The sequence below is a fragment of the Bemisia tabaci genome, chromosome 7 (genome assembly GCF_918797505.1).
Source record: "Bemisia tabaci chromosome 7, PGI_BMITA_v3".
In the NCBI taxonomy this organism is placed as follows: domain Eukaryota; kingdom Metazoa; phylum Arthropoda; class Insecta; order Hemiptera; family Aleyrodidae; genus Bemisia; species Bemisia tabaci.
The window spans coordinates 26,212,917-26,236,382 of NC_092799.1; the positions used below are offsets into that span (position 1 = coordinate 26,212,917).

At 36.4% G+C, this 23,466-nt stretch overlaps 1 protein-coding gene across 1 annotated transcript; it reads right to left on the bottom strand.

Moving 5' to 3' along the window:
• Positions 1 to 609: 609 nt before the first annotated feature.
• LOC109034015 (RNA-binding protein 25) lies at positions 610 to 23,429 on the bottom strand. The gene is made up of 17 exons (XM_019046924.2): positions 23,070 to 23,429; positions 21,812 to 21,903; positions 20,642 to 20,682; positions 19,842 to 20,100; positions 19,304 to 19,441; positions 18,495 to 18,692; positions 16,773 to 16,873; positions 16,010 to 16,096; positions 15,070 to 15,395; positions 12,217 to 12,586; positions 11,159 to 11,325; positions 9,557 to 9,710; positions 6,658 to 7,033; positions 5,919 to 6,053; positions 4,887 to 5,047; positions 4,418 to 4,564; positions 610 to 3,376 (listed from the first exon to the last, which is right to left on the bottom strand). Exons 2-17 carry the CDS (start codon positions 21,897 to 21,899, stop codon positions 3,284 to 3,286), a joined length of 2,841 nt encoding a protein of 946 aa, XP_018902469.1. The 5' UTR covers positions 21,900 to 21,903; positions 23,070 to 23,429; the 3' UTR covers positions 610 to 3,283.
• Positions 23,430 to 23,466: the final 37 nt, after the last annotated feature.

Genomic DNA, 23,466 nt, shown 5'->3' on the forward strand with positions numbered 1-23,466 from the left:
TATAGAATAGATAAAAAAAAAGATCTGTCTGAACACTGAGCTTCATGCTATATAAATGCAGATATTGACCATATTAAAACACTCTGTTTTGCATCCTCCGAAGCCGTTGTGCATATTGTAGTTTCTATGGCCTTTGTTTCATCTGTGCTTTACGGTGAGCAGCCAGTGCAAATGTGTGTACCACTGATTGGTGGCACCAACATGGAAGAAACTATCATATGCCCTATCGCAGTAGATAACATCATTCACTTTATTTTTCAATGAGTGATACCTCTGCATAGACGGAGCAAATCTTCCAGCTCCTCTCAAGCTCTGGATCTACTTTGTAAGATAAGTTACTATAATGGATCTATTCTTGTCTCTGGGAAAAATGAATTTTGTCCACTACAAATGAAATTTTGAACATTAAAATTGAGAAAAAGAGATTCTAGACCCTTAAGGCATGAGGAAAGTAGATAAGTAGATCCAGCAAAGACGATGGCTGGAAAATTTTGTCTGTTATAATCAGCAAAGAACTGTTCAGGAGATGGGCAATTTTCTGGTGCAAGAATGGATCAATGTTTCTATCTTCATAAGGATGATGGTTAACGTAAATAAAAAGATTGAATCTGGATTTTATAACAAATATAATACAAGAAATTGATTTTTAATGCATGGACATTGCATTATTGCGAAAATAATACTAAAATATTGGAAAATCATTCACTTTCGAAAAATCTAAAGAATTGACTGAATTCTTACAAAAGAGAAACGATGAATGATTACTTCCAGATAGATAAAGCATTCGAAGTAACATATTTTATACATTTGATTCAGCATTGATAAGTGTTGAGTAAATAAATAACCAAAGGGTACAAAACTCAACTATACAATAACAACTCATAAAAATGATCAAAAATTTTGTTGAACTAGTTCTTTCCTCACAAGATTGATTTCATCTTCAAGGCTTTTTTAAAGTAAGACAATCTGATGATGAAATGGAGAATGGAGTTACCCTAAAATTCATCGGTGAAAGCTATGTGAGAACATCTCAACTGATATATAAAGAGGGAAACTCAATCGATCATTTAGCATTAAAGTACCATCTAAAAAAAAAAAAAGGGTTACATTAAAATCACAGAGATTTTTCCCTTGTCAAATCTCTTGACTGGAAAGATTTTAGAGCTTAAAAAAATAATAAAAATAAAAATAGGCATCTACGAAGTAAAGCAGCAAAAAAAGTGACCAAACAGGGCACCTTCGGTGAGTAAAGCGGATTATTGTTTTTTAAGTTGGAAATATTCTTTTCTTCGAAAGTTTACTTGGAAATGAAAAGGAATGGAGATCAGTCATTGCACCTCCTAGCAATAGGTCGCTATGCTTATATTTCAGAGTCAATGACTAATCTTGCTATTCAGTCAATCGATTTAAAGTGTGCTGGTATGCCAGATTGGATCATAAAAATTTCTATTCAGGTGACAAAACATAAATCACCTTGATGTCGCGATTCAATCCAGGTTTACGACCAGAAATTCGAGAAAGGCTAGGTGCTGCAACGAAAAATATTTTCAAACAAATTTTTTTAAGATGATTAACATTTAACATAATTCTTAGGAACTCTGAAAGATAATTTGTGATTAACTCACATAATTTCATTTAACATTAATTTCAAATAACATTATGTAAATCTTGAATTATCTTTCAACTTCACCTCCCAGTTTCATTGTGGTGGGTGCTTTAGTTGATGTATACTGAGCAATTCTTCAGGTGATAAGTGACATCTCAAGAAATTTGAAACTAAACACAATAATAATTTCATCAAGTCATGCACTTTCGGAAAAAATTCATATTAGAAGTCAACGTATTTTTCTTGTTTTTTTTTTTTCAACTGAATGATCAAATAGCTCTTCAAAAATCTGTTCATTGAGTCCTCAATTCTCATTGCATAACTAGCAGTATTGAGTTTGAATAAATTAGCCCAGATTAATAAATGAATAATTCAAATTGTGAATATATCCTCTTTTAAAAGTTTTACATTTTCCATTTCAGCTTCTTTCCGCACTTTGGTTCTTGTCGAGTAAATCTTGTGAAAGAGCATTAGATCAGTTTTTACGCCAATATATACACCAAACCTGCATGATGCATTTTACAAGTGCAAGTTCAAAGTTTGTCAAGACAGACTTAACCTATTATTGGAGGGAAGAGACACTTGATAAAATGTTTCATTTGGATTTTTGCTGGAAAAAGGAGCATTTTTTAAAGTAGCCTGATAGCCGTTGTGTCTTCCACTCAGGAAAAATTGTTATTAGGGTTGAGTCACTTAGAAAGAAACTAAAAAGAAACCATCTCTCATCATCAGCCATCAGAAAAAGGTCTCCTTGACTAATTTTTAATTTGAGTATCTTGCTTCTATTTCTTAGTCATTAAAAGCTCACAAGGCTTATTACGAAACATGTTACAAAAAAGGAACTGACAAGATCCATATCATAAGCAACAGTCATACACAGGAAATCATATCAAACTTATGCACAGTAAAACACTGCAGCTTTGAAAGCTTGGCAGAGGAACGCATTTTGAACTCTGGGGGAAGAGACCTCAATGTCAAAATATGAGGCTTTCGAGCGATCTTTTGAAACTGTACAGAAAATCAACTGGTTTGACAAAAAGCCCAGCAATAAAAAGTTATTGAACAACAGATTCAACAAAACACTACGAATTTGAATCGCATCAGCATATTCAATTATTTTGAAGGAGAAACCAAACTCAACATATTGAATGGCGTGTATGGATCAGCGCTTACGATTGGTTTATTTTGGAGGTCTCCATTTGAATACTACACTGCCTGCATGCTCTCAAACAAAGTTGATGTTACTTTTAATGTCCTAAAGAATATGCTTCTGTTGCTATGGTTTGGACATGGTTTCTATGTGTATTATTTCCATGTGAAAAGTTACCTCGATTTTTGCTTAAATCTGTGGCAGTCAACATGGTACACAAATGAAGATAAATAATGGCATGAAAAGAAAATTCAATGAATGATAAAATTTTCTGACAGAAGTAATTGATTACTGATTGAATCACTCGATGTAAACGCATAAGAGTGCATGGCATTAAAAAAAAAAAAAATTAAATAAAACCTAAAAGAAAATTGTTTCCATTGAATGATTAAACTTAAAGTCTTTAAAATACTATACAAGAAGTGTGAACATTTAGTAGAAATATTTACACACAGACTAAAAGACTTAAAAAGATCACACAAGTTATTACAACATTTTTCGTCAGAGGAGATGGAGGACAAGGAAATTCACTTCACCAAACCTAACTTTTTAGCTTCTATTTCGTATATTAAAAGTCGCCACATTTTAACGACAAAAACTTCTGCTTCATCGTCAAGCACCTGTGAAATTAAAATAAGAAAGACAAAGTGAATTGCATGTATGATGAAACATCAAACAAGATTAGCCTCAAACCTTAACAACGCTTAAAATTTAGCATCGTATGCTGACACAAGCTCCCATGTCACTTTATGAGAACATAGATGAAAAATACTCTCTCTGATCCAGCTAGCCCACTCAATTCACACTATTTCGCATTTTTGTTTGTCCACAATTCCCAGTTTGCCTCTTTTCTTCATGTTGGTGAAAAAAGCAAAAAATATCGTTTATGGTGAAATGATACATTTCATGTACACATGCTAAACTTTGCTTTGCTGTTAAGAGATGTCATGGATACAGATCTGTCTCTATCGCAAAGTTCATAGTCCTTTCAAAATTTTAAATTTCCCGTTTTTTCTACATTCTTTTTCTGTTCCCTGAGGTGAGATATGTAACTGATGAGAATAACTCTTGAGATATGTAACTCAGCATCAAAATCATTCAGGCAGCCACAACTCCAGATGTTTAATCTATGTTTCCTGTTAAAGGTCATAAATATATTATCTTATGAGCCTGAGTCAAACGATCAAACTGAGCGCATCCATCTAACAAGGTTGCTGCCGCAATTGGTTACTTGCTCACCGATCAGAGCGCATTGCCATCAAAATTGATCGGGTCCACTTCATTTTGAAAAAGCATAGTATTCTCATTGGTTGGATCGAGCAATAGGGCATCGAAATCCAGGTAGGAAATCCAGGCTGTGCCTACAGCTAGAACAAATCAGGGCCTTGGAAATCTGACCTTGTTACACAGATAGACTCGGTTTGACTGTGTGACCAATTGCGATATTTGGCAGAGTAGATGTCTTGGTAATTTTTTTTTAAAATTATCTGTTCAAAAAATGTCTGAAACAAAAATACTGGCACTAAGGGATGGGGTGAGAGGGATACTAAGGTTGTTCACTAAAGCAGAATATGATAAGGTACATGACTGGTTACAAAGGAGGAAATTATTACTCTTGATATGAGAAAGATCTTGAGAATGCATGAACAACAAGTACTTACCATTTGAACATCATCTAAAATTCCCTGAGGTGCACTGCCTGCCAGAACTTTGGAGCAAATGAAATCTACTAGAGTCGGTTCGGGTTCTCCAATATATTCAATAATTTTCTTGTTGATCCAAGGCCTAATTCTTCGTTCAATTAGTTGCTAAAAAGCAAAGAAATAGAGCACATTATACAAAACTGACATGTAAGAAGAAAAGTACAGTTAAATCTGGCTAAAACTGACAGTTTGAGGACAGCTTTCAAGGAAAAAATAAAAATTGTGTAACAATCAAAAGAGTTGCGATAGAAAAAAAAATCCACAATCAAAGTCTGACGGTTCTCATCGAAGGAATTTGTGACCAGATACTCTTTGGAATTATTGTCAGCAAAACAAAAACATTGACAATTTAGACTTAAAAACTAATGATACAGGGTTAATTTAGAGAAAAAAAAGACTTACAAAAGCACGATAATAAAAAACTTACATTGTCTACAGCAGCCCAATCCAATGGAAACGAGAATAATGCTGATTTGTCAGTAGGAATCTTGTCGATTAGTGACTTAATGTGCTTCCGTTTTTCCTCTTGGGATTTGGCTACATCCTCTTTCTTTTCCTCTTTAGGTTTCTTCTTATCTTCTCCATAATCTATAAAATTAGCAAAACGCACATCATAAAAGTTATAAGTGGCTTGAATATCAAAGATGTCAGATATCAAAACTTGGATGAGTGGCACATAATACCCTCTGAATAAATGAACAGTCATGCTAGAGACATGTCTAAAAGGAAATGACACAAGTTTTTGATTACATTGCCAAGTGCACGGAATGAGATGGGTCACGAGGGACAGTCTTGTAAAACATGTGAAAATAAAAAGTACATGCTGCTTTTGCTTCTTTAGAAATTATTGTATAAGGTGAATTAATAGTGCTGTATTTATTCTAGAAATGATGACATTTTTAAATGACTTTTCATTTCTGGAGGCACTTGTCCACGTAGAGGCCTGCCATCTTGCGGATGGGGGTCGGGATTGTCCTGAGAAAGGAGCCTACACGATCTCGCTATCACTTGTCACTTTGTATAACTCCTTAAATTTTTGGAACGGATAAAGAAGGAACTTCCTTCATGCTGTATGAGACACAACCTCATCATGACCCTTATTAGACCTGCAGTTACTACAGACGGGTCTATTTCTCCACTCACTATCACTTTCTATATTTTTTCTATGCTGATTACTAAATTGAGATAATTGTTTCTGTTGAGTCACATGGACATGTGATGTCCTTTTAAACACTGAATTGAATTGAGCGACAGTTGCTCCTACTCCTGACACTTAAAGGAGCTATGTAAACACATTAATATTAGACAGTGAGTTTTTTCTAATAGGAGTGTGAAATCCAAGGAATATGAAGCAGAAGAAGAGGAAATTCGTTAAGTAAAAAGGTTGTTTAAGTCATAAAATTTCCTCCATCTTGATTGAGAACAACCTAACAAGGTTTCACTGTACTTATTTGCTTACCTAGTGGTACCAGTTTCCTTTTCTTAGCTGCAACATGTGAGTCATCATCATCATTATTGAAAACTTCTCTTACGTCTAATTTTTTCTTCTTTTTATCACCAGAGGCAGGAACAGGTGAGGAGTACTCCTTCAATCCTGTAAAACAAAAGAATAAAATGTAGCAAAAAGGGGAAAATTCACCAGACAGTTAGAATACAAATTAAAAATCAGTATATTTATGGTAAACCTACCAAATTGGCAAAGAAATTAAATAGAATGGAGAGGAGTATCGATGACTGATGTCAAAAAGTGATAGTACCAGATTGCGGTATGGTAAACCTTCACTCCTATTTTAGTTTTTTAAAACGAATCAACCATAATTTTTCTTATAATTCACCTTCTATGTTTTTTTCTTTACTCATTAACCAGAAAATGTTTCATGTTTTTCACAGAAAATTTTAAAGAGATATTTAGGTCAGTTCCCTACTGGAAAAATGAAGCATGATCATAACTTATGACAGATGCTATACACTTTCACTTGTATCCATTGCATGTTTCCGTGGTTACACTTCTCTCTTGTCTCTTGCTCACTTCGCGTAAATACACGCTCCTTGGATCTCCCAGCTATTTGTCCTTAATTCCATCCAATTTTCCCCATTGTTTCTACAGATACAACTAGCGTCTTCCCTAAAAAACATATAGCGGTCTTTACACAAACCACAGATACAAAAGAGGCATATAAACACAAGACATGAATTACCTGATTTGCTGTCTGTTGTATCTTGATAGAAAGAGTTGAATTGAGAGTCTTCCTCTGGCGGAGGTGGAGGGGAGAACGAATCGTCTGGAGGTGGCGGAGATGGGCTAGGAGGCGATGGTGGATGGTGCTCTTCCGCGTACATCCTTTCTTTTTCAGCCATCTGCAGCTGCTCTGCCATTGCTGCAGCACGTCGTTTCGATTCTTCTGCCTCTTCCATTTCCTTTAATCTCTCGGCTTCTCTGTCTATAATCTCAATATCTTTATCCTCTCTATCTCTCTTTTCTCTCTCCTTTTCTTTCTCTTTTTCTTTGGATTTTTCTGAATTCATATCGATTAGAAGTTTTGGTTTGTACAAGTCTTCTCTAGCTTTTAATAACTGCAAAAACAAAAAACAGAGAAAGCATTTTATAGCTCATCAAAATAATGAATAAACGAGTAAGTTAAATAAACTATCATATTTTTATTGTAATTTTTTCAGATGCTTCTTAGTTGCTCAATTATTGTAAAACATTCAAGTTCAGTGATCAAAATTCTCCTGAATGGATGTGCATCGATGACTAAATGCGAATAACGCGCATTTCAATTGTAATGTTTATGAAACTCATATTATGTTTTAATCTCTTTGAGGAAAACTAATCGAAACATTTCCTTGCAATTGCGTGTTGTGTGTTTTTTAAATTGAGTGAAGAAAATTCACAGGAAATTTCAATAGAAACTGACGATTAGTTTTCTCTTGAAAAAATAAAAACACGAACAGAGACTGACATTGCTATATAAGAAACAGATTTTTCGACTTTAGCCATCAAAATGAAAAACCAGCTCTTAGCATCAAGGTTGAAGAGAAGTTACTATAGTGCATATCTGAATATTTTTTTGAAGAACTTTGAGCCTAATGGAGGCCAGGAGTGCTTTCCAGCATATGGTGCATAAAATGAGGCTGTGATTAAAATGGTGACAAGAAAAGTGTTTAAACAGATTGTTTCCAACACCTCTAGGAAGGACTCCGTAACTCATCAAAGACTGCTTAAGGGGTCTGAAAGATGAAAGTCCATACGGAAGACTCGGGGGAAAGATAAGCGCACACAACATAAAGAAAAAGAGTATAGCAACATGAAAGTACAGCAATGCTACCTCTATTATGCATATGAATGAAAACCCCAAAACAATGTAACCAGTTTTGACAAATCAAAACAGATTTTGTGCGCCTCCTTTCCTAAAAAGAAACCTCACAAATGCTCTTGCAAAACGTACATTTTTATATATTTGATACAAATTCATTACATATTTACATTCAAGTTTTAATGGAGGTGGTAGGGAGGGTATGAGCAGGAGAGAGGGGGGGGGGATAGGTTCCCTATGATATTACTCCTTAATTGAGAGAGATAGTTTCAGTGGCCTTGCAGCTCTCTACTCCTTTTCTAAGTCCTTCGTCTCTGATTCCACCTGTTTGTTAAAAAGTTCACTTTCTTGCAGTTTTGATGTATAAGTTCTAATTGGTTGGAGTATGATAAAAACTTATTTCGACCAAGGCTGGCTGTCGAAACTCGCTCAATATTTCTTTACTGGTGTTCAACTGTGACCTGTCATAAAAAGAAGCCTTGACAGGAATTTTGATTAAAAATCCTATTAAAGTATTTTGAGGTTCTCACAGACACTCAAAATTCATTTGGATCTTTTTAAGTTTATACATTCCCACTTAAACAACTTTTCATGTATTACCCAACAATTCATGATGTTCATTGAAGCTTTAGCACCAACAAGCTGGTTAGTTTCACAATTCTAAAAATTTGGTTTGATCATAGAGTAATGTGAAAAATGCAGAAAAAAATTGAAGACATCAGTGCATCTAACTTCCAAGAGGCCTTGAGCTGGAACAGTTCTGTATCATTGATCTAGTATAAAAAATTTTCCTTTGCATAGGTGAAGGTTTTTTTTCTTTCTTTTTTTTGTTCAAAAAAAAAAAAAAAAAAATCATTATTTTCAAAACTCACAAAATTCATTACCTTTAATATCTCGGGATAGAGTGTTACTTTGCTGTTAGCAAAGATGTTCTGGATGTTGAATGTCTCACTTGTCTCAAAAAGATTAGGTTTGAAGGTTGGGGTCACTGAATTTGGGGATTGAATGGTAAAAGAAGGGAGCACAGACCATCTCTACAGGGAATAATGAAGCAAATAAGGTTTAAATTAAAAAAAATTCATAACATGTAATCAAATTAAATAGTGGAAAAGAGAGGTAAATGGTGAGGTGGTGGATCAAACAATGTTATGAAAATAGGTGGGGTCAAAAATGTAACGGAGAAAAAAAAGGAAGCAAATGCTCTGTCTCAGTCAAAAATTTAACAGTTAATTTTAACGTTGACGTTGATTGCCAAAAGCCCAACACTTGAGCTTTACGTTGCGCTATGTTGTGCACATGTGACTAACATTTTAGCTGTGGGCAGTTTTTGCTCTAATGCCCCAAGCCGTACATTTTTTTACATTTGTGCACAAGATCAGTGGCCAAAAGCGTTATGTGAACAAGATTTCTGTTAATTGTGCCAGCATGGAGCTAACAGAAACTTACATCTAAGTAATGACAATGCAAAATTGAAGAGAATGTTAAACCTCAATGAATGCATTGACGAAGATATTGTTATATTATTGATATTAAAACCCATGGTCCGAGTATCTCCATTGAGAGACTGAAATGATCAGAGCATTTGTTCTTTGAAAGACATCAGCAAGGCACTACAGTTAGAGTGATAAGCTAACATCATAGAATAACATAAATCGAAACAGACATGGCAGAACTTTTAAATGCTATTAATTTTTAAAATTGATTACAGTTAAAATTTGCTTAATGGCACAGCTCATTGATCTTCCGAGTTTCGATGAAAATTTTAAGTCAATTCACTCACCTTGGCAAACTCTACATTTGGATCTTTACTGTCTGCAGAGGCGAATATTTTGTTCCTAATTTCTTCAACTTCTTCTTTTTCATTTTGTCTGTCACGAGCATCCAATTCCATTTCTTTGGCTCTTGCATCAAGCCTCCTTTGTAGTTCTCGTCCTCTGTTGAACAAGTAAGGTCACTTGGATAAGTATTTTGCGGAAATGAATTTATGACTGAGGAAAATGATGGAAAAAGAGTTGAAAGCGCACATCAGAAAGCCACCATGACCACTACGAATATAAATGAGTTCAAAATATGAAAGAAGTTGCCAATACTTCTTGTTATTTCTTTACAGCTCACATAAATAAAGTCCATCGGCTATAAAATACTCATGAGTGACACTTACAAAAATATCTAGTGGTCAATTCAATTGAACATGTTTTCAACCTGTCTGGTGATGATAAACTAACACTTATTGATAATACAGGCAAATTTTCGTTCAGTTACACCTTCAAAAGGGTAAAAAGAAGGTCAATAGAGAAAGTAGGTGACAAGCGCTTATTGATTTTACATTTTTGTAAACACAACACTACAATAAACTGGGTTAAAATGCAGGGAGTAACTAAGGCACATAAGAGCAAAAGATGATGCAAATTACAGGGGTACTTTTTCAACTAACATGCTGCTCTTATAGTACTTCTGAGCGCTCTGTGACATCTGATTGCCACATATCACCAAAGCTCCTCCGGCAAATCACACCAGAAGGCAGCCACTCCCCCTTGATTAAAGGGGTATTTTGATTCATAATCAATCGCCCCCCTTTTTGGTCTGGCAACTAGAACTTTTTCTTGGTCAAACACACTAACTAGGATTCACCCAAATTTTTGAGAAGCTAGTTTCATGACTTATCTCTTAAAGTGAAATCTTGTAAGATATAATACATGAACTACGACAAAAATTCTTAGAGTTAAGAGTTAGAGTGAGCTAGCAACCTAAGATTTGTTTTGATATCATCAGAATTGCTTCCTGTATTATCTGTCCGAATTGATTTGTGAATATTTTACTGAGCGTATGTATTTATTCTTTCTTCTTTGCAGTTTTTCTAAAAAGAATTGATTTTTTTTAACCCTCTTCATTCATTATGTAAGATAAAAAAACCAAGCTGCGCCTTCAAAATCTATCATCAGATAATGGAAGATAAAATTGTGTTAACATAAAAAAAAGGGGGGTGAGGGTGTGGGTTCAGCTCCAAAAGGACTTAAGATATTTCTCACAAATGAATGAAAAAATAATAAAAACTGACTTAACAGAAGAGCCTGATCTTGGAATGAAAATCAGGCCTTTAGTACGATGACTCAACACCTTAGATATATTTTTGGGGGAACTTCAAATCAATGTAAAAAAGGAGTAATTATATCATCTTTTTCGACCAAAACACCTCTTAAAAATCACTTAATACACCAAAAACTTAAAGAAAAAAGTTCTTAGTAATTTACGTAATCACAGAGAGCAGTTTAAAACAAATAAAAAATTGTACCAACATTAAGAGATCTCTGCAAGAAACTTAATGCAAGAAGAACATGCATAAAAAGAAATAAAACAGAATTCAAGGAGAACAAATACTTACTTATAGTATTTAATGTCATCTCTTTCATCATCGTAGTCTTCCAAAAATTCTTTCAACCTTTTAGCTTCTCTTTCACGTTCTTCTTCTTTTAATTTTTTCTTCTCCTTTTCTTTTTGATGTTCTTTTTGCTTATGCCTTTCTCTATTTTCCCACATACGCAGTCTTTCCTATGAAGAAAAAAATGAACATAATTAATAAAATAAGCCAAATAAAATCTTACACATTTCACCACTGCAATATTCATAATGGCACAAATATTCATAAATGTCCGTTATTGCGCAGAGTCGGTCAAGTTGGTTATTCCCGATTTTGAACTATTTGCACAGCCCTAAAAACTTTTGGTCTTCAGTTTAACAGAGGCAAATTGTAGGCAAACACATTAAAATAATAAAAATTACTCTGTCATAATTTGGATGATAATGTGTTTTTTTCTTTTAACACTTCAATTGTGGGACTCGAAAATCACCTTGAGATCATACCCACAGGTTTGCCATAATTTTTTCATCATAAAATTCTCCCATTTCCCAGACTATTTTGGCTTTTCCATGACTCCATAATATTCGGATTCCCTGACATTCAAATAAAACTTTCACTTTGAATTTTTCTTTTAATTACTCACTTCTGCTAAACGCTGTACACATTGAATTCCCTAACTTTTCATGTGAATTTCCTGACTTTCCCTGGTCGCCGCAAATTTCCTGACTTTTCTAGTTTTCCAGACCACCGGCAACCCTGTACCAAGGACCCATTCAATCAGATAGAACACGAGATCAAAGGTATCAATACATACTTGGTTTATTACTATCTTATTTCACTTGTTATCTTTAATACTTCTTATATTTTTGCACTTTTTTCTTCATATCTTACCAAAATATACTCAATTTATTTTTATGGACGGATCTTAATGATAAAATAGGCGAGTTTATTTTATCATTCGTTTAATTTTAGTTCTAGCATTTAGGCTACTTCAAAAAATGTCTATAGATACCCTTGTTAGAATCGGTAGTGGTGACATGTAATTATTTTGATTAATAAATTAATAATAAATAAAAACATACTTGGTAGGCAGCTTCCTTTTCTCGTGCTTTCCGTTCCAGTTTCTTCTTTTCCTTTGCCTCCTCATCCATTTCCTTCTCCCTGAGAATATCACGCTCGGATTTTCTTTCACGGTCTTCTCTATCACGGTCTCGATCCCTCTCCCTCTCTCGCTCTCGGTCACGGTCCCGTTCCCTCTCTCTTTCTCTTTCGCGTTCTCGTTCACGTTCTCTTTCTCGCTCCCGCTCTCTTTCGCGATCCCGCTCTTTTTCGCGCTCTTTCTCCCGCTCTCGTTCTTTCTCACGTTCGCGTTCTCGCTCACGTTCACGCTCTCTTTCACGTTCTTTCTCTCGTTCACGCTCTCGGTCACGATCTCGTTCACGGTCACGTGATCTGGAAAAACAAAAATAATTTTAAGTACATAAGAGAAGTAGAAACCACACTTCAATCGCTCTGATCAGCCACTGATCTCAAGTCAACTCACCTTTGTTGAAAGAAACTATTCTATTAAATTTTCCTGTTCTCTTACTTCAAACTACTTCAAACAGAGTGTCTAATGGATCGTATTCGATAGTGGTTTGATGTATCATTCTGTTCAAAACAACAGAACATAACCTCAAACCAAAATTTTAAGATAGAGTCAGAAAAGCTGAAAATGAGAAATTTCGCGGTGCCAGACACGGGAGCTGTCAGCATCAGTTTCCGGGTGCAGATTTCGAAACGACGGTGGTGGCGCGACTGCGGATTGCACAGGAGTTAGGGCGCTCGGATGACGTAAATAATAACTTTTGCCACGGGAAAAAGTAAGGCCTTGTCTCCACGGGACGTTTTCATGGGATTTGTCCCAAGTTCGAATCGCAGGAATGAAACTTCTGGGATTTATCCCAGTTTGTTACCGTCTCCACGGGACGAGGCTCATACGGTCCTGCGACTAGTTTGCGCGGGAAGATAAATTGGATAAAGTCGAGTATTTAACCAGGATTTAAATAATAATTGCACTCAATTGACAATTAGACTCATTATTTTAACTAAACAAACATGAACAATGTAGTAATGAATAAAATATCGCACAATTTGTTTTCACTTCTTCTTCTTCTCTCAGTGGGTCCTATAGGGGTACAAGTACCATACTTGGTACTGGGAAAAATATTGATTAACTCAATATTTTTCCCAACTTCGTAAGTGGGATTTTTCCCTGGGACAAATCACGTGAAACGGCTCGTGGAGACAAGGCCTACAGAAAGGTGGTTGTATTTTAGTTCTTATCAGCTCTTGTGGTGTAAAGTGAAGTCATTATGTCTTGGATTGACGTTGGTTACGTGATATTAAAAGGGCCGGTAGGGCAAGCACGTGTTTATAGTTACTTTTCATCGTCTTCAGCTGAATTTCTGAGGGGAAAAATAATAACTGTCGGTTTACAGGTACGATGCAAACCAAATCTTTCCGAAGATCCTGCATGGTTGGACCCCAAAGATTCAGTGATCACGGCATTCAGCAATGAACCTCTGTCACTTCACTTTTGGCATCTTACCGAATACCAATTTTAGTAAATGATCTGAAGATAAGCTTTCAAATAGGATCATTGTCTAGTATAGTAAAAAGTAGTAAATTTTACGCCCTTTCAAAACGGTCCTTTGACATTTTCCTCTAAAGTCGACAGTTTAAAAGAAAAATGAGAAAAAAGGTTTCTCATCATAAGAATTTTTGCCGCGGCCGTTTTTAAAATCCATAATTTCGTCCTCAGATATTACTTTTTCGAAAATTTTTTTGTAACGATCTGATAGAAAATTTTATGGCCTTTCAAAAACGTCCTCAGACATTTTCTCTAAAATTAACAGTTTCAAGGGAAAATGAGAAAAAAAGGTCACTGGTCGTAAGAATTTTTGCCGCGGTTTTTTTAAAAACCCATTTTTCGGTCACAGGAATTTTTTTTGACGAATTTTTTGATACTGATTGATAGGAAATTTTGCGCTCTTTAGAATGAGTCTGTTTGATTCTCGTTTCAGTCGAAAAAGTTTGGATTTACAAGCTATTTACATTAGCTCTAGGTATTTGGGACTATTCACTGGCACCGGACACGGGTCGGGATCTCGGGAACTGAAAGCGAGCCACACGCTTCATATAGGTATTGTTCACATATTCCCGCCATCGAATAATAAGAAGCTCAGCTAGTCAGAAAATGGTCAGCTCGTTATTATTATTCTATGTTCCCGCGAAGCGCCCCAGCTCCTGTGCCATCCGCTGTGCGCCACCACCGTCGTTTCGGTATCTGCACCCGGAATCTGATGCTGACAGCTCCCGTGTCCGGCACCGGAAATTTCGTAGCATTTTCACTACTCTTGGCTAACTATTATTCATATGAATCAAAAACCTATCACAAAAAACCCGTTCCGTCAGATTACTCAATTGACTTTCGAGTGTTTTGAACCAATCGATATCGATACAATCTCACCCGTTTGATGTATCAAAAACAGTCCATAGTTCAACAAAAAATTTGAGGAGCGATCTTTTTGATAAAATTAACATTTTTGGCTTTACGCACGGGTTCAAAAATTAAACTGCTTTTCGCTGCAGCAGAAAATTACAGGGAAAAATTCATTTTTTTATTGATACAATTACACCTTTGTTGATGGAGAACTCGCTCAAATGCCCCCAAGAAAAGGTTAAAAATGCTCTAATTTATTTTTGTGCCAAAAGAAGGAATTAAGTTGTAAAACCTGCGCTCTAAGCCTGGTGAATTAGAGTTTCAAATGGCTCCTTATACCTTTTTCAAGCTTTAAACTTCAGAACGTCATAACTCCAGTTTGATTTGAAATTTTTAGGTGTTTTTTGTCCCAAAATAAGCTAGAGTAATGGCAATAGATGAAAATACTTACTTTGAGCGCGAGCGCTTAATAGACTTAGAACGGTGGCGGCGATCATCTGGTGAGATGCTCCTTGCAGAACTACTTGAATCCGGAGTGCGGGAATTTCGATGACTCCGTCTCGTCCTTCCATTTTCAGATGGAGAGATAGATCTTATGTCACGATCACGATCTCGGTCACGATCGCGGTCTCTATCGCGATCCCTGTCTCGGTCACGATCACGGTCTCTGTCGCGATCCCTGTCTCGGTCTCGATGGCGATCTCGATGATGTCCGTCTCTGTCTCGTTCCTCCTTTTCTCTCCTCCGCCTTTCGACTTCTTTTTCTTCTTCTTGTTTCTGCCCAACAAATATTTCAAAATAATTGAAGTAATTTTACATTGAAAATAAATTCTTATGGCTAGAGAGACTAATCATGTCACTGACGTACTGGACACATAAAAGAAGCAATGAGGAAAGGGCAATTCATAAATTACACTGATTAACAAATGATTTTTTTTCTTCAATTACCAAAAAGTTAATTAAGGATTCTAGCAACATTTTTGGAGCTTATCCAAAAATGTTCTTTGTTTGTCTCAGTTAGTCCAATTTTATCCGAAAAAACAAAATTTCCCCCGAAAATCAGTGCATGATGGAGAAATACCAAGGTCATTTTTTCATTCAACCGGCAAATATATGTAAGAGTGCATGCACAGCATGCTAGAGAATATTTCCAGCTACTGTAGACACTTAAAGGTGTGCTAAGGCTTGAAAATTCTGAGAAGTAAACTTCATCATAAATATTCTCATAAATTTTTTTGAAAAATTCATAACATAGTTTGTTATTTATCCCCCACTTGAATGGACGTAAATCTAAATTTTGTGAGACGGATTTCATTTACACGCAGGACATGTAAGTACTGTGCTTCTATAATATGCAACGAAAATTAACATGGAAAAAGGGGGAGACTTACCTTCATGATTTCACGGAATTTTCCTATTTCCCTAGTGATGAGATCACGTTTTCCTTCTTCATACTCGACAGGATCCAAATCTAGGCGCTGCAAATAAAAATGTAAGAATTGGAGATTTGAGATAATGATCTACTTAAATGACGATTCTATTTTGATTAATTCATGGATTTCAATTATAAATTTTAAGGTTACTTACGGAAAAACTGCTTGATGATTGTTCACACTGGTGAACCCAGATCAGTTTTCCAAAAAGTTAAACTGATTCTGGGTCCAATTTTTAAAGAAAGGCGTTCTGTTCTAAACTAAGAAAACACCTTTGTATTTATTTTTCCTTTAAAAGAAAAAAAACTGACTCAAAAACACTCGTGGGTGTTAGAGAAGGACCAAGGTCATTTTTGCTTTCAACTGAAAATAGGTAGCATTAACACTACTGGATATCGGGGAAAAATGATTTTCCTATCTTTCAGTTGTGAAACAAACAGATTAGTTTTGAGTGGTGTTACATGGAAGGATTTAGCCAGTGGACCTGAAAGAACTCTGTTATTAGAAACAGCAGGGAAAATTTTTAGGCATGCTGCAAAGATTGTAGACAAAAATATTGGTTCTTACATTCAAACTTCTTTTTTTCTCCCGATTTCATTCAAGGCCAAAAAACCATTTTCACTCAACCGTAATTGATAAAACTTATAATGAATACATCAACAATTTGCATGTTTCTTTCCACTAAATTTATATTAAATAGAATAATCGAGAAGAACCATACCTTGGTATTATCACCATCTTTGTTTGCAGCTTCTGAGGCTTGCGTTAGCTGAAGAAGCCGCTCATGTGTTTTAGCTATTCGTTGATCTGTGACTTCTTTGCCTGTAAAAAAGAATTGATAAAGTATGAGAAAGAAGATAATCTACGGCGCAGAGTACTCTGAGGATTTTAAAGGGTGAAATGTAAAGGACTGGTTGGAGATCCTTTCTTTTTTTTTGACCTTTGGTTCGCCTGGCCTGACTCCAATGGATTAATGGCCTTTAGAGTAATGGGGGTAAAGCCCGAAAAGACTCATTAGAATGTTTTAGTGGTCGGAGATCCTGAGCTTAAAGATATTGAGCTGAGAGGGTGCAATAAAAAGAGGGAGAAAAGTTCATGCAGAGAATGAAAGACACCGTTTTCATTTATCCTTCCGATTTCAGGTGGTGATACGGAAGTGGAATAATTGTGACTGGGAAAGCTGGCTTCAGCTTATCAATAATAATAGCTTCATCTGATAGTAAAAACAGTTCTGCGCTCACAAGAGGAGGTCACGCAGTGTCTCATCTAAATTTTGATCGAAAAGAGGCCAAAGGTTTCTTCACACAAAGAACCCTAGTTTTGCCATTTTTACAAGTGGGCCCGTGAGGACCCAAAAATTCGTTAAAAAAATTGGCAGAGAGGCTCTGGCTCCCCTGCTGAAGTAGCAAAATAATACTCTGTGCGTTTCAGCACTGATTTAGTGTAGCTGAACATATCGTTATAAAATACACAGATTACGCACTAAATTGCGGATTTCGAACTTTTTTGATGTGTTCATTGTAATTTGCTTGGATGTATCTTTAGCATTAAACAGACATGTTGAAAGAGATTAACTCATTGCTATGACATGATAACTAATAATGTCTATAATGCAGAGGCTGCCTCCTTCCTTTCTCCTCTGCTTGCTCTGGGCTACACAATCACCTCTTCTGTTTTTCTGCTACGGCTTGATCTCTTTCGCCCTGCCCCTCTTCCTTTATCTATCCAAACCAAGAGCTGCTCTTTTCATGTCTCGCCCTATGCTTCGCTCATTCCAGGTTAGTGTTGAGTCGAATTCTAAATTTACCCGAATTCGAATCCCAAATTTTAACTTTTGAATTCCTTGAATCCAAATTCATCGCAAATCCTTCACTTTTCAGAAACTCAGTACTTTTTAAAAATTATTAGGCAGGTAAACAAACAATGGTTGCGATATTTCGACACGGCAAGTATTTACATTGATATTTATAGTTTGAAAACATTCTGGAATGAGTCGAAATTTGAGATCGATGAGATAGAGAGACAATATCGATATTCGACACAGTTTGAGAACCTAAAGGAATCTTTGGGATTTGGCTTCATGGCACGAATTTTGAAATTTTGGAGGATTCGAGGATTCGGATTTGCGTATTTTGACACCAAATCCCAAATCCAAATCCTCGAGATCTAAGATTCAATCGAATCGACGTCCCAACATTAGTCTAGGTGCTGGTGAACTAACTGTCCGTTAATATTGAGGCAAGGCTCGATCTAGCTTAAAGTGATTAGGCTTGTAGCACCAGCCTCTGTCACTTGCGGGATGCAAGAAGGTCAAGTTTTGACTAGCTACCAGCCTTGAAAAGCTGGTGCTGCAGTAACACACTTGATCTCTAAGTCACAATTTCAAGCTTTTGATACTTGTACTAAGGAATACAATCAAGAATAATAAAACAAAAAAAGTTACCTGTTTTTGGCAGTTGAAGCTGAGCATTAGCAGAAGGCACATGTTTTTTCATGTCATCATCATAGTCTAACATGATTTGTTGGATCCGCTGCATAGCTGAGTCATCAATTTTTTTAATATTTTCATCAAGATATCCATCTTCTTCCGGCTCTTCAGTTGTTGGTGTAGAACTCCCATCTTGCTTTTTCGTTTTTTCAGCTGAAAATTCAGATTTTAGAATAGTTACTGGGATAGAGCGGCAGCTCAATTCTTTTACTGATTTTCCATTGTTACCTACAACTAACAATGAGCCTCTGACGGACTGAAAAGTCCTCCCTTCTAAGTTTTTTCAACTTTTTAACCTCATTTGATCATGTTTCTAGTTCTTATTCTATTGCATTTCTATTTCTGGGCTACGTGATTGGTGCATCTTTCTTCCTTAAGCTTTATCATCCATTACATCTCTCAAAAATTAAGCTTTCAATCCTCTCTTGACACAAATGATTGGTCAGAAATTGGATATGCGCCACTTCCAAGGCTAGGCACTTCCGCCCATGCATACAGCATAATATTTTGGTTTCTGACATCAGGTAGCTTCAAAATAGACTAGGTCTCTATGTGGGATAGTCACATGATGAGCGTGAAAACTGATAAATGAAAGGTTACAAGCTGAATTTTCATTGCATATTCGGACAAAAAGAGCAAAAACCACTTAAATTGAAGGATATCGCCTGACTGATTGCATTCTCATAAAAGCGGTTTGAACAATGTATTTCTGAGAGAGAAAATGAAAACGTTAAATTATTGAATGTTCTAAAAATTGAACTGACCTTTGAATTCATCCAATATTGTTTTTGTCTTAGCATCAACTCTGACTACTAATTTCTTTCCACCTATATCCATTTCATGTAGTAATCTGATTGCTCGCAGTCCAGATTCAGGGCTGGCATACTCGCAAAAACCAAAACCTGAAAAAAATCATTACACAACAACTGATTAGGGCTGCAGAGCAGATATTTATGACTCACAAAATATATTTATTGTGACAGCGGGTGGGATAAAATGGCTCAGTCCACAAAGACTCAAACTTTAGTTTTTAATGAATAACAGAACATAGAAGAGCGTTCTACAGACATTTGTGATAAAAAGTGCTGAGAGAGGAGATTACTTTGTTTCCTTGTTCCTTCTTTTCTTCCCCATTCCTGATGACTTTAAAAAAGGGGAGCATTTGCTATTTTTTTGATTCTTCTTGCAGACAAAATTAGAAAAAAAAATTGCAGTGAGGCGAAAGGGCCACTTTGCAAGAATCCGTTTTTGTTCTAAAACTTTTTGGACCCCTGTATTAAAATGATTTAGATGTGAATTTACCTTGAACCCTTTTCCAAGAATGGACAGGACCACAGGCAGCTAAAATGTGTCGTATCATTGCATCTGGCGCTTTTTCAGTTATGTTACCGACAAATACAACTACCGGAGGCCCAGGTGGTTTCTCTGGTTCAGGATCGGGCTTCTTTGTTGGAGTTGAGGGTTTTTTTGCCATATTATTTTGATGCGGTTGGGAGCGTGGTGGTGGTGCTGTGTAAGGACGGATACCTGGAGGCGGAACCATTCCTGGACCGGGCATCATCTAAAAGTAAAGAAAAGCTCATAATTAAACATGACAATTTCTTACACTTAGAGTGAAGATTGTGAGGTATATCTAAGATTTTGACAAAAATTCAAGGTACTTGCTCGTGCAACTAATAATTTATCAACTCTCTCTCAAACAAGGATGTTTTTCAAGCTTTTAGTGGCAGAAAAAGAAGAATTCTAAGATTTTGACTGACATTAAAGCAATTGCACTGGGCAACGGAAAAATTTGCAAGCACGAAATGAATATTCCTGACAACCGGTCACCAAAGTAACTCATTAGAATTAATAATCATTCTTAGGCCATTAGATTCATCTGCAGTAGCTACCAGCGTTTTGTTTTCTTTTCTGGTCAAAGTCAAAACCTGTCTGGAGTTTTGACCCAATTAGAGCCATAAATCGCACATTTGCTTGACTGCACCTTCTTTTCAATCACCATAAATGAGTCAATACTATTAAAAGCTATCCTTCCTTTGAGACAAGAAAAGGTTAAATATGCAGGAAGTTAGAGAAGTTTAAGAGCAGAAATCATAATTTACCGGAGCCATTGGCATTGCTACAGGCATCAATGGTGGTCCACCTGGAAGCAAAAGAAGAAGTTATTTAGTTAGTTAGTTACGGAACAAGGGGACAAAAGTATTTAAATTTAAAATAAAATGGATGATACCTAGATTGACGCACAATAGATAGAATACTGGTGCGCGATGTAAACAAGGTGCACCTTCATATAGAGAACTCCTTAACCACAGTACATTTATCTACCTGCATCTGGAAAAATTGTTGAAACCGGATGCTATAAAAAAACCAAAGGAAAACGACTCCGGTATGGGTTGGGATTTTATGCAAGGCAAGGTCAGACTAGCATAGGTCAACTTTGCTACTACACATTACTTACTTCAGCCCAGTTCTTGTAGAATTTCAATGCGCTACCTTGGGTACTTTAAATGGACCACTAGACAAGGTACGAATTTCAGCATTCTGATACATGTTTCTTCACCAAAATTTCACGTAAAACACGATGCGCACAACGAAAATAACCGAAATCTACTCCATCCGAAGATATTTAATAATTCTTGGTGCGTGAATTGAAACCACCCGCTCATGAAAACCCAATGCTCTACAAGATTCACATCGCGCGCTAAACGGTATCATGAACGTCTTTGCGATAGAATAATCTGGCAACCTCAATCTTTACGCTTTGGCTCAGCTATAGCAAATTTCTTGTGGTTTGAACAACACATAGAGGGAAATGAGCATTGCTCGATTGAGAAGCTTGCTCAAACCGTTATAGTGCGCGATTTGACTCATGTAGAGCTTTGAGTTTCTTGTGAGCGGGCAGTTCAAATTCCTCGTAACCAATGTGAAATTAAAATGTTGATATCTCCGTTTGGAGTTGGTTTCAGTAATTTCTGTTGCGCAAATCGTGTTCGATGTGAAATTTTCGTTAAGATACATGTATCAGAATGCTTAAATTCGTACCTTCTCTAGTGGTCCATTCTTGAAAAACGAGATTGGTGAGGTATTACCGAAGTAGATTCGTTTCATGATGAGAAAAAAATTAATCTATAATTGATGTAAAATACATTCCTACAAATGAAATCACAGTCCATGGTTGATGCAGAAAATATATGATTTTCATCTCAAAATGTAACAAATCTACTCTGCGACGATGTCTTTTCAGTACCAATAATGAAAATGAAAAATCTTACCACCAATGGACATGTACGGCATTCCCATTCCTGGTGGCATCGGAATGCCAGGAACCATGGGAGGTCGACCCGGAAACGACATGACCATTAACCTGGAAAAAGAATAAAATTGTGCTATCTATTATAAGATCAAGATATAGGTTCTAACAGACAGGAGCAGAGCCTTTTCTTTCAGTGAGGAAAATGCTGCAGATTCATTGACATTTCAGAATGGATGGAAGCAGTGTTCTTACTTAATTTTGAAATTTAAGGAGCTGCAGCCCACGCATGCATGCCCTAACGTTTCACACTTTGGTAGCTGAGGTGTTGACGACCATGTGTTCAACGTTACTTTCTGAAAATTGTTAAGGACATTTGAACTGATAGGCTGCATTAAAAAAGCAGAACTAGAACTGGGGAAAGAAAAGAAGAGGCATAAGTCACATCAGTCTAGATGCATCAATCATCAGTTGGCCCATGGGTTAGCATGTAAATATCTATTGAATGGTGCGATTTTTGGATGTGACATTTGTCTCTTCGTTTCTTTCCCCAGTTCTAAATAGTATTGGCCGAGTTTGAATCGTCAATGCAGCTAAAGAGTAGGAGAACGATGATAACACTACATCGTACATCTAAAACTTTCTCTACAGTTTTTCAATTAGATAAACATCTGGGAGAGGCACTCAAGTTCTTTGAATATATCTCTGACACTGAATGTTATGGAGACTTTTAATTTAAAATGAGAGCTTTGACTTCTCTGTTCAACCTAACCTCACCTGCATGTCACATCATGACAAATGGCTAGACGCCCTGCCACCACTACTTGATGGGCCAGAGAGCCATCTGATAACGGAAAGATTTGATAGCAACGTTCACCTCAGGTTTCTGGAATTTACTTTTGCTGATACTAATTGCAGGGCCCCCCTGAACTACGGAAGACAGTGCAACTTATTGATGAATTCCAGTGCAAAATTAATCAATTGGTTGAAGAGATTAAGTGAGATTCGTGAACAGAGATAAAACATGACTGCTCACTACTTAAACCATCCTTTTGAGTCCATGTCTGTGCAATAATAGACATTTTAATTGTATAGCGCACACCGCCAAAACCATGCATAGCAACTAGATCGTTTTAGTGAGGAAAGGTTCAAATCTCCCAAATAATCAGCAAATTAGCAAGTTCTTGAAAGTGAGATTAAATAAAGGAATTCTAAGAGTGGATGAGAAAAGTAATATTCAAAAAATAAGTGCAGACAAAATGGTTGGAAATCAGGCTAACCTCTAAAACTGAACACTACACGACCCTCATTAAAAGTTGAGAAACAGTCGGTAAAATAGGATGATGTTGGTCTTCTTTCTCTCCGGCTAAAATGCACGAAACACAGCTTGAAAACAGGCAAACTATGCTGCACTTAAAAAGAGTCTGGCACTAATAGAAATGACACTGAAAACACGTTCACGCGGCGACGGCACGTAAAATTTGTTTGGTGTACGAAAACGAAACCGCGAACTCCGCGAAGCTGCGTTGAGTTGCGGGTTGCGGTAGTGCGGTTGCGGTACGTAGCGAAGCGGACAACGGAAACGGAAGCGAAGCGGACGCTACCCTTGCGGACGTTTATGGTTCAAACTTTCCGAAATTCCAAAAAGTCGAATTTGTTTTTCCTCATTTCTTCGAG